Source organism: Rhinoraja longicauda, chromosome 1 (genome assembly GCF_053455715.1).
Source record: "Rhinoraja longicauda isolate Sanriku21f chromosome 1, sRhiLon1.1, whole genome shotgun sequence".
Taxonomy (NCBI): domain Eukaryota; kingdom Metazoa; phylum Chordata; class Chondrichthyes; order Rajiformes; family Arhynchobatidae; genus Rhinoraja; species Rhinoraja longicauda.
The window spans coordinates 98,521,249-98,536,445 of NC_135953.1; the positions used below are offsets into that span (position 1 = coordinate 98,521,249).

Here is a 15,197-nt window from a genome sequence, read left to right on the forward strand (position 1 = left end):
AGTGTAGCGTGCGTACGTCAACAATCAGCGGTAGGTGTTAAACTGTGGGTATCAGTAGCACTGCACGACCAACTAGGGAGCGGTCCCAAGCTACCATCTACCTCATTGGAGACCCTCGGATTCTCCCAGTCCATCACACAAACCAACCCCCTTCCACTGACTCCATCTGTCACTCCAAACCATAGACAATAGACAATAGACAATAGGTGCAGGAGGAGGCCATTCGGCCCTTCGAGCCAGCACCGCCATTCAATGTGATCATGGCTGATCATTCTCAATCAGTACCCCGTTCCTGCCTTCTCCCCATACCCCCTGACTCCGCTATCCTTAGCTTCCAGTTGTTAAAGCCCTCTCTTAGTGTCAATTTGCCACTCTATTTAATTGCAACCATCGTTAATTAAGGATGGAGCCATGAAAACATAGAAAATAAGTGCAGGAGTAGGCCATTCAATATGATCATGGCTGATCATCCAAAATTAGTACCCCGATCCTGCTTTTTCCCCCATATCCCTTGATTCCGTTAGCCCTCAGAGCTAAATTTAACTCTCTTAAACTTCCAGTGAATTGGCCTCCACTGCCTTCTGTGGCAGAGAATTCCACCTGTGGCAGAGAAGTTGCTGTGGTTGGAGTTTTCACCTTTATTGAACTTCTCTCATTGTGACCAAGATCGGAGGCTCACTGGCAGCCATTCACGGTAAACACAGATGAGAAATAATTCTTAAAATTTGAATGCCATTTTGTAGTTTTATACTTTGAATAGTCACACTTTGTGCTAAATTATTAATTGTAGTTTAGAGATGCAGCACGAAAACAGGCCCTTCGGCCATCGATCCACTGGCCATCGATCACCCTTACACACTAGTTCTATGTTATCCCACTTTCTCATCCACTGTCTACACACTATGGGCAATTTTGCAGAGGTCAATTAACCTGCATCTAACGTATGCACCTAACGTACATCGTTGGTTTGTGGGATGAAACCGGAGCACCCGGAGGAAACTCACGCAATCACAGGAAGAACGTGCAAACTCCACACACACAGACAGAGCAATGTGGCGCAATGTTTGGCGCAGAGGGTGATGAGTGTCTGGAACGTGCTGCTGAGGGTGGTGGTGGAGGCAGATACGATAATGGCGTTTAAGAGACTTTTGTATAGGTACTTGGATATGCAGGGAATGGAGGGATATAGATTATGTGCAGGCAGATAACAGTTGGTTATGGTGCCATATTCGGCACAGACATTGTGGGCCGAAGGCCCTGCTTTGGGCTTCGCTGTTCCATGTTGTATGGTCCATGTATCTGTACTTTATGAAGCAGCATTGATACTGTATACTGCCAGCAGAGGGTGGTGTTGCTCAGCTCCTGTGAATAGACACAAACCAACGCAGCAATTGCTCAACACCTCCCCCTGGTGCTGAGAGGGAGCATGTGTAATGGAAATGCCACACATCTACCTGTCCTGAGTTGTGACTTTCTAATATAAGAAAATAACTGCAGATGCTGGTACAAATCGATTTATTCACAAAATGCTGGAGTAACTCAGCAGGTCGGGCAGCATCTCGGGAGAGAAGGAATGGGTGACGTTTCAGGTCGAGACCCTTCTTCAGACTGATGTCAGGGGGGCGGGTCCCGCCCCTCTGACATCAGTCTGAAGAAGGGTCTCGACCCGAAACGTCACCCATTCCTTCTCTCCCGAGATGCTGCCCGACCTGCTGAGTTACTCCAGCATTTCGTGACTTTCTAATGATCAACTTCTGAATTTTTGCTTTAAGGGCTTTGACTCTTTACACTTTAGAAATATCAAGTGGGCAATATTCAAGTAGATCAATGTTCATACTGAAGGTAGACACAAAATGCTGGAGTAACTCAGGCAGCATCTCTTGAGAGAAGGAATGGGTGATGTTTAGGGCCGAGACCTTTCTTCAGACTGATGTTAAGGGAGTGGGCGGGGCAGAGATGGAATGTAGTCCGAGACAGTAAGACTGGTAGGAAAACTGGGGAGGGGGAGGGGATGGAGAGAGAGGGAAAGCAAGGGCTATTTGAAGTCAGTGAAGTCAATGTTCATACCGCTGGGGTGTAAGCTACCCAAGCGAAATATGAGGCGCTGTTCCTCCAATTTGCGCTGGGCCTCACTCTGACAATGGAGGAGGCCCAGGACAGGAAGGTCAGATTGGGAATGGGAGTGGGAGTTAAAGTGCTGAGCCACCGGGAGATCAGGTAGGTTAAGACGGACTGAGCGGAGGTATTCAGCGAAACGATTGCCGAGCCTGCGCTTGGTCTCACTGATGTACAGAAGTTGACACCTGGATCAGCGGATACAGTAGATGAGGTTGGAGGAGGTGCAAGTGAACCTCTGCCTCACCTGAAAAGACTGTCAGGGTCCTTGGATGGGGTTGAGGGGGGAGGTAAAGGGACAGGTGTTGCTTCTCCTGTGGTTGCAGGGGAAAGTACCTGGGGATGGGGTGGTTTGGGTGGGAAGGGACAGGTTGACCAGGGAGTTGCGGAGGGGACGGTCTCTGCGGAAAACAGAAAGGGGTGGAGATGGGAAGATGTGGCCAGTAGTGGGATCCCGTTGGAGGTGGCGAAAATGTTGAAGGATTATATGCTGCATGTGACGGCTGATGGGGTGGAAGGTGAGGACAAGGGGGACTCTGTCCTTGTTGCGAATGGGGGGAGGGGGAGGGGGAGCAAGAGCAGAGCTGCAGGATATCGAGGGAACCCTAGTGAGAGCCTCATCTATAATGGAAGAGGGAAGCCCCCATTTCCTAAAGAATGAGGACATCTCCGATGATCTAGTATGGAACACCTCATCCTGGGCGCAGGTGCGGCGTAGACGGAGGAATTGGGAGTAGGGAATAGAGTCTTTACAGGAAGCAGGGTGGGAAGAAGTGTAGTCTAGACAGCTATGGGAGTCAGTAGGTTTGTAGTAGATGTCGGTCTCCTGTGATGGAGACGGTGAGATCCAGAAAGGGTAGGGAGATGTCGGAAATGGCCCACGTGAATTTGAGTGCAGGATGGAGGTTAGTGGTGAAGTCGGTGAAGTCAGTGAGTTCTGCACGGATGCAGGAGGCAGCAATGATACAGTTGTCAATGTTCATACTGCTGGGTTGTAAGCTGCCTAAGGGAAATATGAGCTGTTGTTCCTCCAATTTGCATTTGGCCTCACTGATTTCTCACTATTAATTTCTCTAACTTCAAGTAACTCTTGCATCCCCTCTCTCTCTCTCTGTCCCTTGCCCACCCCAGTCGTTGTACTAGTTTCACTGTCGTCCTGGTAAGTTTTGTTGTCTGTACTCGTTCTCAGCTGGCCCACAGCTAACAATGGACCACCTCCTCTATTATCGATCTTGGTCACAATGAAAGAAGTTCAATAAAGGTGAAAACTCCAACCACAGCAACTTCTCTGCCACAGGTGGAATTCTTTGCCACAGCGGCACGGTGGCGCAGCGGTAGAGTTGCTGCTTTACAGCGAATGCAGCGCCGGAGACTCAGGTTCGATCCTGACTACGGGTGCTGTACTATACGGAGTTTGTACGTTCTCCCCGTGACCTGCGTGGGTTTCCTCCCACACTCCAAAGATGTACAGGTATGTAGGTTAATTGACTGGGTAAATGTAAAAATTGTCCCTAGTGTGTGTAGGATAGTGTTATTGTGCGGGGATTGCTGGACGGCGTGGACCCGGTGGGCCGAAGGGCCTGTTTCTGCGCTGTATCTCTAAATCTAAAAAGAAAACCGTTACTTTTTGTGCATATCTTTCATTCATTGTTCTATATCTCTCTCCATCGCCTTCTATATGTCTCATTTCCCTTTCCCCTGACTCTGCCTGAAGAAGGATCTCGACCCCAAACGTCACCGATTCCTTTTCTCCAGAGATGGTCTGAGTTACTCCAGCTTTTTGTGTCTATCTTCAGTTTTAAACCAGCATCCGCAGTTCTTTCCTACAAGTATTTGTGCAACTTCTTGATTGTACTCATGTGTGGTATTTGACTGGATAGTTTTTCACTGTGTATTGATTGGTACACGTGACAATGATAAACCATCGGCAGTACCTCCAGTAACTATTCACCCTGAACTATTGACTGGTGCCCTCGCCACAAACAAAAACTATGTCAGCTCTCATACTTTGGTGTTTTTCTCAAGACTCCAGTATCTTGTGTCTTCATTATTAAGGTCCGTTTAGTTTATTGTCACGTGTACAGAGGTACAGTGAAAACCTTTTGTTACGTGTGAACCAGTCAGCAGACAGACAAAACATGATTACAATCGATCCATTTACAGTGTACAGATACATGATGAGGGAATATCGTTTAGTGCAAGGTAAAGCCGGCAAAGTCCGATCAAGGATAGTCCGAGGGTCACCAAAGAGGTAGGTAGTAGCTCAGGGACTGCTCTCTGGTTGTGGCAGGATGATTCCGTTGCATGATAACAGCTGGGAAGAAACTGTCTCTGAACCTGGAGGTGTGCGTTTTCACACATCTATACCTTTTTCCTGATGGGAGAGGGGAGAAGAGGGAGTGGCCGGGATGCGACCCGTCCTTGAGTTTCTCTTCCTTAAGTTATTGTTACCTCTCTGACTCCTCTCAACTAGAGAGTGGTCCTGACCTCCCATCTACCCATTGAGACACTCGGACTGGCTTTAATCAGACTTTACCGGACTTTATCTTGCGCTAAATGTTATTTCCTTTATCCTGTATCTGTATACGGTGGACGGCTCGATTGTAATGATGTATTGCCTTTCCGCTGTCTGGATAGCACACAGCAAAAGAGCTTTTCACTGTACCTCGGTACACGTGACAATAATAAACTAACCTGCACTAAACTGTTCCATTAAACTAACAGCCATCTTAGGCCTCAGATTGAAATCAGTGATCTACAACCACGTTCCCTCCTCGATGCCGCGCGCTGGTTAGATATTGCACACTCTGTGTGGTAGTGAGGTGCTGCAGTGAAATCACACAACTAGCTGGTTCTCCCGGGTTTTACCTGCGACCCGTCTCTCCATTTGCAGCCTCGTTCTCCCTGTAGGTGTCAGACAAGGGAGGAACAGGAAGATGAAAATATTTTACCAGAGTACGCCCCACTGCTTCTCTGCCTACGGATTGTCTGTGCAGGTGAATCCGTAAACATATCGGCACAAGCAATGGAGACGGGAGGCAGCGATCATCTCTGATCGGGCAGTGTCGTGGGATGCCAGTCAGATAGAAACCTCACACACAAAAGGTGTTCACTGATAACACAGAGCAGATCAAACACAAGATCTCTGATGGAGAGACAGGAGTTTCAATCTCACCAAGGTACTTGAGGTAACTTAAATTTGAGGAATTAAATAAATACATAGGACAGTACATAGGACCATACGTCACAGTAACATGTGCTTTGGCCCACGAGGTCTGTGCCAAACATGGTGGGTGCCGTTAAACTGATCTCCTCTGCGTGCACGTGATCCTTATCCCTCCATCCCCTGCATATCCACGTGCCGATCTAAAAGCCTTTTAAATGCCACTATCGTATCTGCCTCCACCACCATCCCCTGGCAGTGCGTTCCAGCCACCCACCCCCCTCCGTGTAAAAAACCTGCCTCACACACACACCTCCTTTAAACCTTTTACGCAGAGAGTGGCGGGTGCCCGGAATGCGTTGCCAGGGGTGGAGGACAAAGATGTGTATTTAAAACCATCCCTCCTTGTGTGACTTTCAAAACTCTATATTTGCGTGCTGAGAGTCATAAAGCTATACAGCATGGAGACAGGCCCTTTATCCCAACCACCTGAGTTACTCCAGCACTTTTGTGTATCTTCGGTATAAACCAGCATCTGCAATTCCTTTTTACACAGCATCTGTGGAGAACATAGATGGATGATGTTTTGGGTCGGGACCCTTCTACAGGCTGGTTGTGGGGGGGGGGGAAGAAAGCTGGAAGAGAGGAGGGGGCAGGACAGAGCCTGTCTGTCTAATAGGTGAACACAGACGAGTGGTGGAGGCGGGGGGAAGGGAGTTTGCAGAGATGCTGCCTGACCCGCTGAGTTCCTCCTTCACTTTGTGTTTTTTTGCACAGGATTCACAGCATCTGCAGCCGTTTGTACACATCTCGAGGCATCCGCCTGCAGAAGGGCCCCGACCCGAAACCTCAGCCATCCTTTCTCTCCAGAGGTGCTGCCTGACCTGCTGAGATACTCCAGCACTTTGTGTCGATCCCACCGCACAGGTTATCAAAGGCTCAACAACCGTCTCAAAATACAGAAGTCATTAAAACAAAAACGCTTTGTAGTTATCGCACATTTATTAAAATACAATTTCCAACTGCAACCAGCATATATAGATGAGTATCTATTTAGTATAATACAAATATATTACAGGCTAAACACACGCTTGATGCATCAGCTAGTACTCATGGCAGCTTGAAGTTATTTGCTCTTTAATAGACAATCTCTATTCCATCTGAAGAAGTGATTAAAAATAATAATCTGGAGGTTCCCTCTGCAAATTCCGCGGGGAGGCTTTCAAGTTGCACCTGGCCAGTTTTCTGTTCGATGCGTTCCTACCCCATTGTGGACATTGCGCTTTGCCTATGGAACCGATGCGCTACAATGCTGAGAACTATATTCTGCATTCTGCATCCTCCCCCTTGGCTCCACCGATTGTACACGAGTTTGACTTGATGGTATTGATGTGTGGTATTACCTGATCTGATTTAATAGCGTGCGAAACAAAGCTTTTCACTGCACACATGACAATGATAAACTTAAAATTGAACGTAAACTCCCTCACCCTCGAAGTAGCATTGTAAACAGTACAGACAAATAATGGCAAATTGTTTGCAGGCAAAGACTACAACCGATCATTTTTTTTAATGCTTAAGTATTAATATCCAGGACTCCTGATCTCTTTTGAGCTACTGCATGAAATTCATTGCACTGAATGAACACTGAATGAAATGAAATTAAGTTGGTGACAGTGGGATGAATAAATAGGTGACCATGTTGACAGGGGTTACGGGGAGAAGGCAGGAGAATGGGGTTGAGAGGGAAAGATAGATCAGCCATTATTGAATGGTGTAGGGCCGAATGGCCTAATTCTGCTCCTGTAATTTACGAGCTTACAAAATAATAAAACTAGACCTAAACGTCCAGCAATCCAAATAGACAGCAGAAGCGATGGACCGATGCAAAGCTTGGTGCACCAAGCCGAGAAGGGACTGGGGGGGGGGGGGAGAGAGGAAGAGGAGACACAAACCAGCCTCTCCCCCCCCTCCCAACACCATGCCAATTTGCCTGATGAGCCTTACACTTACACCAACATCCCCCCCTCCCCTTTCCCTCTCCCTTGAAATAATTAGCGTCAGCGGGCTTCAAATGCACCTATCTCTCGTCCGCGGCTTTCCAGACCCCGTCCAGGGGCATTTCACCAAGTACAAGACGATCTACTGCGACCTGTCGTGGCTCTACAGGGCATTTCACCAAGTACAAGACGATCTACTGCGACCTGTCGTGGCTCTACAGGCCTGGCACTAGTGAGGGTGAGGGTCTGCCACTCTACCTTTAGTAAAACGAGGTGGGATTCTGAAAAGAGGGGAGTGGGTCAGCCAGAAACCGAAGCAAATTAGAAGTGAGATCCAAACACAAAACAGCCCGGCGCGGCTGGCACGGATATCCCGGAGGCCCTCCCTCTCCGCGGGCATTTGGAGTTAGTTTACATTAAGGACACGAGCGGATACACCGTGGTGCCAGTCTCGCAGCTCTGCGTACTTGGGGCTGTACCGGATAGTCATGGCCTTGGGCCTGTGAGGGAAAGAAAATAGAGGTGACAGAAGTGAGAGGTTAGGTGGGTTGTGTGTGGGGGGGGGGGGGGGGGTGAGGGGAGGCACTGCAGGCACACAGGGGAACGGGAGGGGGGAGTCTGAATGGGCGAACCATTTGCACACGTATGTCTGTGTGCGTGTGATCTATGTAGCATGCGTGTGTCCATGTGCACGTGTGTCTGTATGCGTGTGGATCTGTGTGGCATGCATGTCCACATGCACATGTGTCTGTACGTGTGTGGATCTGCGTGGTGTGCGTGTCTGTATGACTCTGTATGTCTATGTGCATGTGTTCTACATGTCCGAATATGTGCGGGGTCTGTGTCTGTGTGCACGTGTCTGCGTGAGCGTGTGTATCTGCTGCACACGTACACGTGTCCTTGCGTGTGTCCGTATGAATGAGTGTACATGTGTATGTGGTCAAGAGAAAGAGAGAGAAAGAGGCAACAGTCGTAGGGAGAGCAGTGGGGAGAGAGAGAAAGAGCTGGGGGGGGGGGAGAGAGAGAGAGAGAGAGAGAGAGAGCTGGGGGAGTGGAGAGAGAGAGAGAGAGAGAGAGAGAGAGGAGTGGGAAGGGAGGGGGCAGAGCTGTGAGGACATAGAGCCTGTGATTGGGGACACAGCGGCCGGAGGAATGGCAAGAGAGGGGGAACGAAGAGATGGAAGGGTGGGGGGAGAGAGGCTAGAGGAGGGGAGAGGGAGAAGCGACGGTCTGTAGGGGTGGGGAGAGAGAGGGACGGAGGGGTGAGGAGAGAGTGCCAGAGGAGTGGGGAGAAAGGGGAGCCAAGCAGTGGGGAGTAAGGGCTGGGGGGAGTGGGGAGAGAGAGACACATGGTCATTCCTCCCTCCATCTGTTCCCCTGGCTGCCCTTCCCTCACCCCCCCCCCCATCTATTGCCCCTCACACCTGTCTCTTCATCAATGTTTGCATATCAAACATAATTTCCTTCACTATCAGTATATCAGCCTATAACATTACTGCATTCCTGACTTGCTAATCTGCTCTACCAAGTATCCATAACGATGTCCAACTTTACTCAGTCACTTAGTCATGGCCCAAGTTGTCCATGCTGACCAAGATGCCCCATCTAAGCTTGTTCCACTTGCCCACATTTGGCCTATATTCTTAGAGTCATAGAGTCATAGAGCACAGAACAGCACAGAAAGAGGCCCCTCGGCCCATCGTGTCCGTGCCGCCCGTTACCAAACACAGTCTAATTTTAATCCCATTTTCCCGCATTTGGACCGTAGCCCTGAATGTTGTAGCATTTCAAGTGCCCATCCAAATGCCTCTTAAATGTTGTGAGTGTTCCCGCCTCCACCACCACCCCAGGCAGTGAGTTCCAGACTCCAACCACCCTCTGGGTGAAAAAGTTCTTTCTCACATCCCCCCGAAACCTCCCTCCCCTTACCCTGTATCTATGTCCCCTCGTTGTTGAACCTTCCACCAGTGGAAGAAGTTCCCCGCCATCTACCTTATCTATGCCCCTCATGATCTTGTACACCTCGATCATGTCCCCTCTCAGCCTTCTCTGCTCCAGGGAAAACAACCCCAGTCTGCTCAGTCTCTCCTCATAGCCGAGGCCCTTCATCCCTAAACCTTTCCTATCCATGTGCCTATCCAGGTGTCTTTTCAATGTTGTTATAGTATCTGCCTCAACTACCCCCTCTGACAACTCATTCCATATACCCACCACCATCTGTGTGAAGAAGTTGCCCCTCAGGTTCCCATTAAATCTTTCCCCTCTCACCTTAAACCTAATCCTCTTGTAGTTCCCCCACTCTGGGAAAAAAAAGACTATGTTTATTCTCCTACTGAATCTTGTGCTGCTCTATAAGATCACTCCTCAGTACCTGCGCTCCAGGGAATAAATTCCTAGCCTGCCCAACCTCTCCCTATAGTTCAGGCCCTCGAGTCCTGGCAACATTGTGGTAAATCTGCTCTGCACTCTTTAGAGTGACAACATCCTTCCTATAGCAGAGCAACCAAAACTGAACACAGTACTCCAAATGCCACCTCACCAACGTATTGTACAACTGTAAAATGACCTCCCAACGTCTACACTCAATGCGCCAGCTGATGAAGGCCAATGTACCCTAAGCCTTCATTACCACCCTGTCTATTTGTGACGCCACTTTCAGAGAACCATGTACCTGTACTCCTAGATTGCTCTGATCTACAACATCCCCCAGGGCCCTGCTGTTTACTGTGTAGGCCCTGTACCTGTTAGACCTCCCAAAATACAAAACGTTTGATTTCTCTGCATTAATTTCCTTAGCCCACCTACCCAACCGATCAAGATCCTGTTGCAATTTTTGACAACACATCTTCACTATCAACAGTAGCATAGTGGAGATGGTTGTCAAAAAACACTCTGCTCTTCAACACTCCCCAGGGCCCTGCCTTTCACTGTGAAGGTCCTGCCCTGGTTTGACGTTCCACAATGCAACACCACCCACTTATATCTTCCAATCTAACTCCGCACTGCACCCTCACTGTATATTGCACAGAGACGCCATGCATTACAAGTATTGGCAGAAAAAGTAAACCCATGCAGATAATGCCACCACCATGCAGAACTACGAACAGGCACCCAATGGCGTGCAGAAAACACACAGGCATGGAAATAGAATGAGACACAACAGAGCAGGGCACAAAGATCTGGAGTAACTCAGCAGATCAGGCAGCATCTCTGGAGAACATGGATAGGTGACGTTTCACGTTCATAAGTTCGTCAGTCTATGAGCAGAATTAGGCCATTTGGCCCATCCAGTCTACTCCGCAATTCACACATGGCCGATCTACTTTTCCCCCTTAACTCCATTCTCCTGCCTTCTCCCCGTAACCCTTGACAACCTTACTAATCAAGAATCTATCAAACTCCGGCTTAAAAATATCCATGGACTTGGCCTCCACGGCTGTCTGTGGCAATGCATTCCACAGATTCATCAACCTCTGATAATGAAATTCCTCCTCATCTCCTTTCTAAAGGTCTAGGGTGAAGCTGCCTGACCTGCTGAGACCACGTTTTGACCCTACTACCTGCTGAGTTATTCCAGCACTTTGTGTCCTTTTGTGTATTGAACAGCATCTGCAGTTCCTTGCTTCTACAACACAGGAGGTCTTCTTGCCCATCAGCAAGATTTATCAACATTGCAATCAACAGGATCCATCAATGCCCTGCACACAGTAGTCATGTCTTTACTTTAGACTTTATACTTTAGAAATAGAGAGTTCGGCCCACCGATTCCGTGTCGACCACCGATCCCCGTACACTAGCACTATCCTACACACTAGGGACAATTTACAATTTTACTGAAGCAAATTAACCTACAAACCTGCACATCTTTGGAATGTGGGAGGAAACTGGAGCACCCGGAGAAAACCCACGCGGTCACGGGGACCACATACAAACTCCGCACAGACAGCACCCGTAGTCAGGATCAAACCGGTGTCTCTGGCGCTGTCAGGCAGCAACTCTACCGCTGCACCACCGTGCACCCCGATGTCTACACCCACCACCCTTTGTGTAAAAAAGTTACCCCTCAGTTTCCGATTAAATCTTTCCCCCTCACCTTGAACCTACGTCCTCTGGTCCTCGATTCCCCAACGCTGGGTCAAAGACTCTGCGCGCTCACCCGATCTATTCCTCTAATGATTTGGATCATAAGGCATAGGAGCAGAATTGGACCATTCAATCGTGGCTGATCTATCGTTCCCTTTCAACCCTATTCTCCTGACTTTTCCCCATAACCTTTGACACCCTTGCTAATCAATCCTCAAATTTTAGACACCTCTGCTGTGGGGAAAAGGTTCCTGCTATCTACCCTATCTATGCCCCTCAAAAGCGCTAACCGGTTTGCTTGATCATTGAATTTGATCCTTGGCTTCAAAGAATTACTTAAATACAGCTTCTGCAGAGATTAAATTAACTGTTGCTCTGTTCACAATCATCAACAAATAGACAGCAAATCTGCCGCAATACCTTGTACGGGCCACAGAGGGCAGCATTTGCCTGCAGTTGAGGTCTCCACTATTGTTTATTCGAGAAAGCAGCATTTTAAGAGGCAAGAGTCAAACATGTTTAAGGGGTATATGTACCGTAAACGGAACAAAGACTTTCTTACTCTCTGCAGCTTTCCAGGCTCATTAATGCAAATACACAACAAATAAATATGTAATAATCAATATCACAATGAATTAATCAATAATACCAGGTTGCCAAACCATAGTAGTGCAAAACAAGCATCAACCAAAGACAAAAAGAGAACATGCTGGAATTACAGCACGGTGGCGCAGCTAGTAGAGCTGCTGCCCCACAGCGCCCGAGACACGGGTTCAATCCTGGCCTCAGGTGCTGTCTGTGTGTGGAGTTTGCACGATCTCCCTGTGACTGCATGGATTTCCTCCCATATTCCAAAGACATGCAGATTCGTAGGTTGATTGCCACTAGTCTGTAGAGAGTGGATGTGAAAGTAGGATAACATAGAACTAGTGTAAACGGCTGACCGATGGCCGACATGGACTCGATGGGCCAAAGGGTCTGTTTCCTTGCTGCACCTCTAAACTACTCAGCAGGTGTCATGTTAACTCTTTCACAGATGTGGGGGTGACATGCAAAATAATTTCAGTAATTCCTGCCTTCATTTTTGATTCCCAGCCTCTGCAGTTTATTTTAACCAACCAAAGACAACCAAAGATAAGGGGGCAAGTTTTAATTGAGCAAATCAGGTTATGATGGCCAGTATCAGTAAAAGTGACTGGAAAATCCCAAATTATTCACTATTTTTCCTTTTGGAAAGGAAATTGGTCACGATAAAGAAAGTCCGGAAACATTCAGTATCTTAGTTTAGTGATACAGCATGGAAACAGGCCCAGAGTCCCTGCCAGCCATCAATCACCCGCTCACACTAGTTCTATGTTATCCCACTTTCACATCCATTCCCTGCCCCCTAGAGGGCAATTTACAGAAGCCGAATAACCTATAATCCTGCACGTCTTTGGGAAGTGGGAGGAAACTGGAGCGCCCGGAGGAATCCCGCACATTCACAGGGAGAACATACAAACTCCACACAGACAGCACCCGAGGTCAAGATCGAACCTGGGTCTCTGGCGTTGTGAGGCAGCAGCTCTACCAGCTGTGCCATTGTGACAATATTTCAAAATTAATTTAGACATCAGCCCCAAATGACTAAATAATTTAAATTAAGCAATATTAATAAAACAGTAGGCAACCACGCAGTGCTTCAGAAAATTCAAACTGACAGCTTCATTAATAGTTGTCAAATCTTTGACGTCGGTAACTTTCAGCATGCAAAAACGAACATTTGTTGAGCTGCACTGGATCGTTACAATTTAAAACCAATGCATTTTTTTGTGCAACACGTCTCTTGCAACCGTCCCCAACAAGCTGCTGTGTTCATTGTAAACCTGCAGCTGAACAACATCAAACTCCAGCAAATTCCACCGTAACCAAGCACTTCAGATGTTAATAAACACACTTAAGCTCACACTTCAACAGAAAAGCAATCCCAAAACGTGCAGAGAAAGTCCACGCAGCCTCTCACCTTGTCTTCTTGCTCATCTCGCTCCCTGATGTTTCCGCTGGAATAGAGACAAATGGAAGTGTGAGGCATAACTGCTGGGTTGAAAAATCATTAACTTAAGTTTAGTTTATTGTCACGTGTACTGAGGTACACGACTAGGCTTGTATACATTGGAATTTAGAAGGATGAGAGGAGATCTTATCGAAACGTATAAGATTATTAAGGGGTTGGACACGTTAGAGGCAGGAAACATGTTCCCAATGTTGGGGAAGTCCAGAACAAGGGACCACCGTTTAAGAATAAGGGGTAGGCCATTTAGAACTGAGATGAGGAAAAACTTTTTCAGTCAGAGAGTTGTGAATCTGTGGAATTCTCTGCCTCAGAGGGCAGTTGAGGCCAATTCTCTGAATGCATTCAAGAGAGAGCTGGATAGAGCTCTTAAGGATAGTGGAGTCAAGGGGTATGGGGAGAAGGCAGGAACGGGGTACTGATTGAGAATGATCAGCCATGATCACATTGAATGGCGGTGCTGGCTCGAAGGGCCGAATGGCCTCCTCCTGCACCTATTGTCTATTGTCTGTTGTCTACAGTGCAAAGCATTTTGTGGTGTGCTAACCAGTCATATCTAAGAAATGAATTTGCATTGGTCTGGGTTGACTTTTATATTTTATATACACACACTCACATACAAATGCACGCACACACAAACAATAGACAATAGACAATAGACAATAGACAATAGGTGCAGGAGTAGGCCATTCAGCCCTTCGAGCCAGCACCGCCATTCAATGCGATCATGGCTGATCACTATCAATCAGTACCCCATTCCTGCCTTCTCCCCATACCCCCTCACTCCGCTATCCTTAAGAGCTCTATCCAGCTCTCTCTTGAAAGCATCCAACGAACTGGCCTCCACTGCCTTCTGAGGCAGAGAATTCCACACCTTCACCACCCTCTGACTGAAAAAGTTCTTCCTCATCTCCGTTCTAAATGGCCTACCCCTTATTCTCAAACTGTGGCCCCTTGTTCTGGACTCCCCCAACATTGGGAACATGTTATCTGCCTCTAATGTGTCCAATCCCCTAATTATCTTATATGTTTCAATAAGATCCCCCCTCATCCTTCTAAATTCCAGTGTATACAAGCCCAATCGCTCCAGCCTTTCAACATACGACAGTCCCGCCATTCCGGGAATTAATCTAGTGAACCTACGCTGCACGCCCTCCATAGCAAGAATATCCTTCCTCAAATTTGGAGACCAAAACTGCACACAGTACTCCAGGTGCGGTCTCACCAGGGCCCGGTACAACTGTAGAAGGACCTCTTTGCTCCTATACTCAACTCCTCTTGTTACGAAGGCCAACATTCCATTGGCTTTCTTCACTGCCTGCTGAACCTGCATGCTTCCTTTCATTGACTGATGCACTAGGACACCCAGATCTCGTTGAACTCCCCCTCCTCCTAACTTGACACCATTCAGACAATGCTGAGAACTATGTTTTGCACAATGCACAATACTTTAAATATAGTATTTCTGGCATCTGTCCATCTGCGGGAGATGATGGTGCAGCTTGGCGTTGTCCTGCTTGGACAGGGGGATTTTTCAGTGTCCTCGCCATTTGATTTGGCCACTGAGGCTGGGCAGGTAAATGGGAATACAAACTTGCCCAGCATCTGTATCCCCCTCTCGACCTGACAGGCTGATTCCAGAGGAACGGCGTGGCTGCTACGTCTGGGGCCCACTCGGTTGCAGGAGTTGCCGGAAGGCGGACGCACGAGGGATCAGCCGACCGTCTCTAGGGACTCCAGCTCCAGTGCCTTTGGCTCTCCTGAGCCTTACCCACAAGGCAGCGGG

The 15,197-nt window shown here is 48.0% G+C and overlaps 1 protein-coding gene across 1 annotated transcript in view; it reads right to left on the reverse strand.

Annotated features, from left to right (window-relative positions):
• Window positions 1–15,197, reverse strand: part of LOC144595607 (PDZ and LIM domain protein 5-like) — a 235,085-nt gene that overhangs the window by 50,209 nt on the left and 169,679 nt on the right. The window contains exons 9-10 of the mRNA XM_078403187.1: window positions 13,364–13,400; window positions 4,984–5,019 (exon numbers count right to left, since the gene is read on the reverse strand). Coding sequence (XP_078259313.1) covers window positions 4,984–5,019; window positions 13,364–13,400 — 73 coding nt within the window. The remainder of the gene's footprint in view (window positions 1–4,983; window positions 5,020–13,363; window positions 13,401–15,197) is intronic.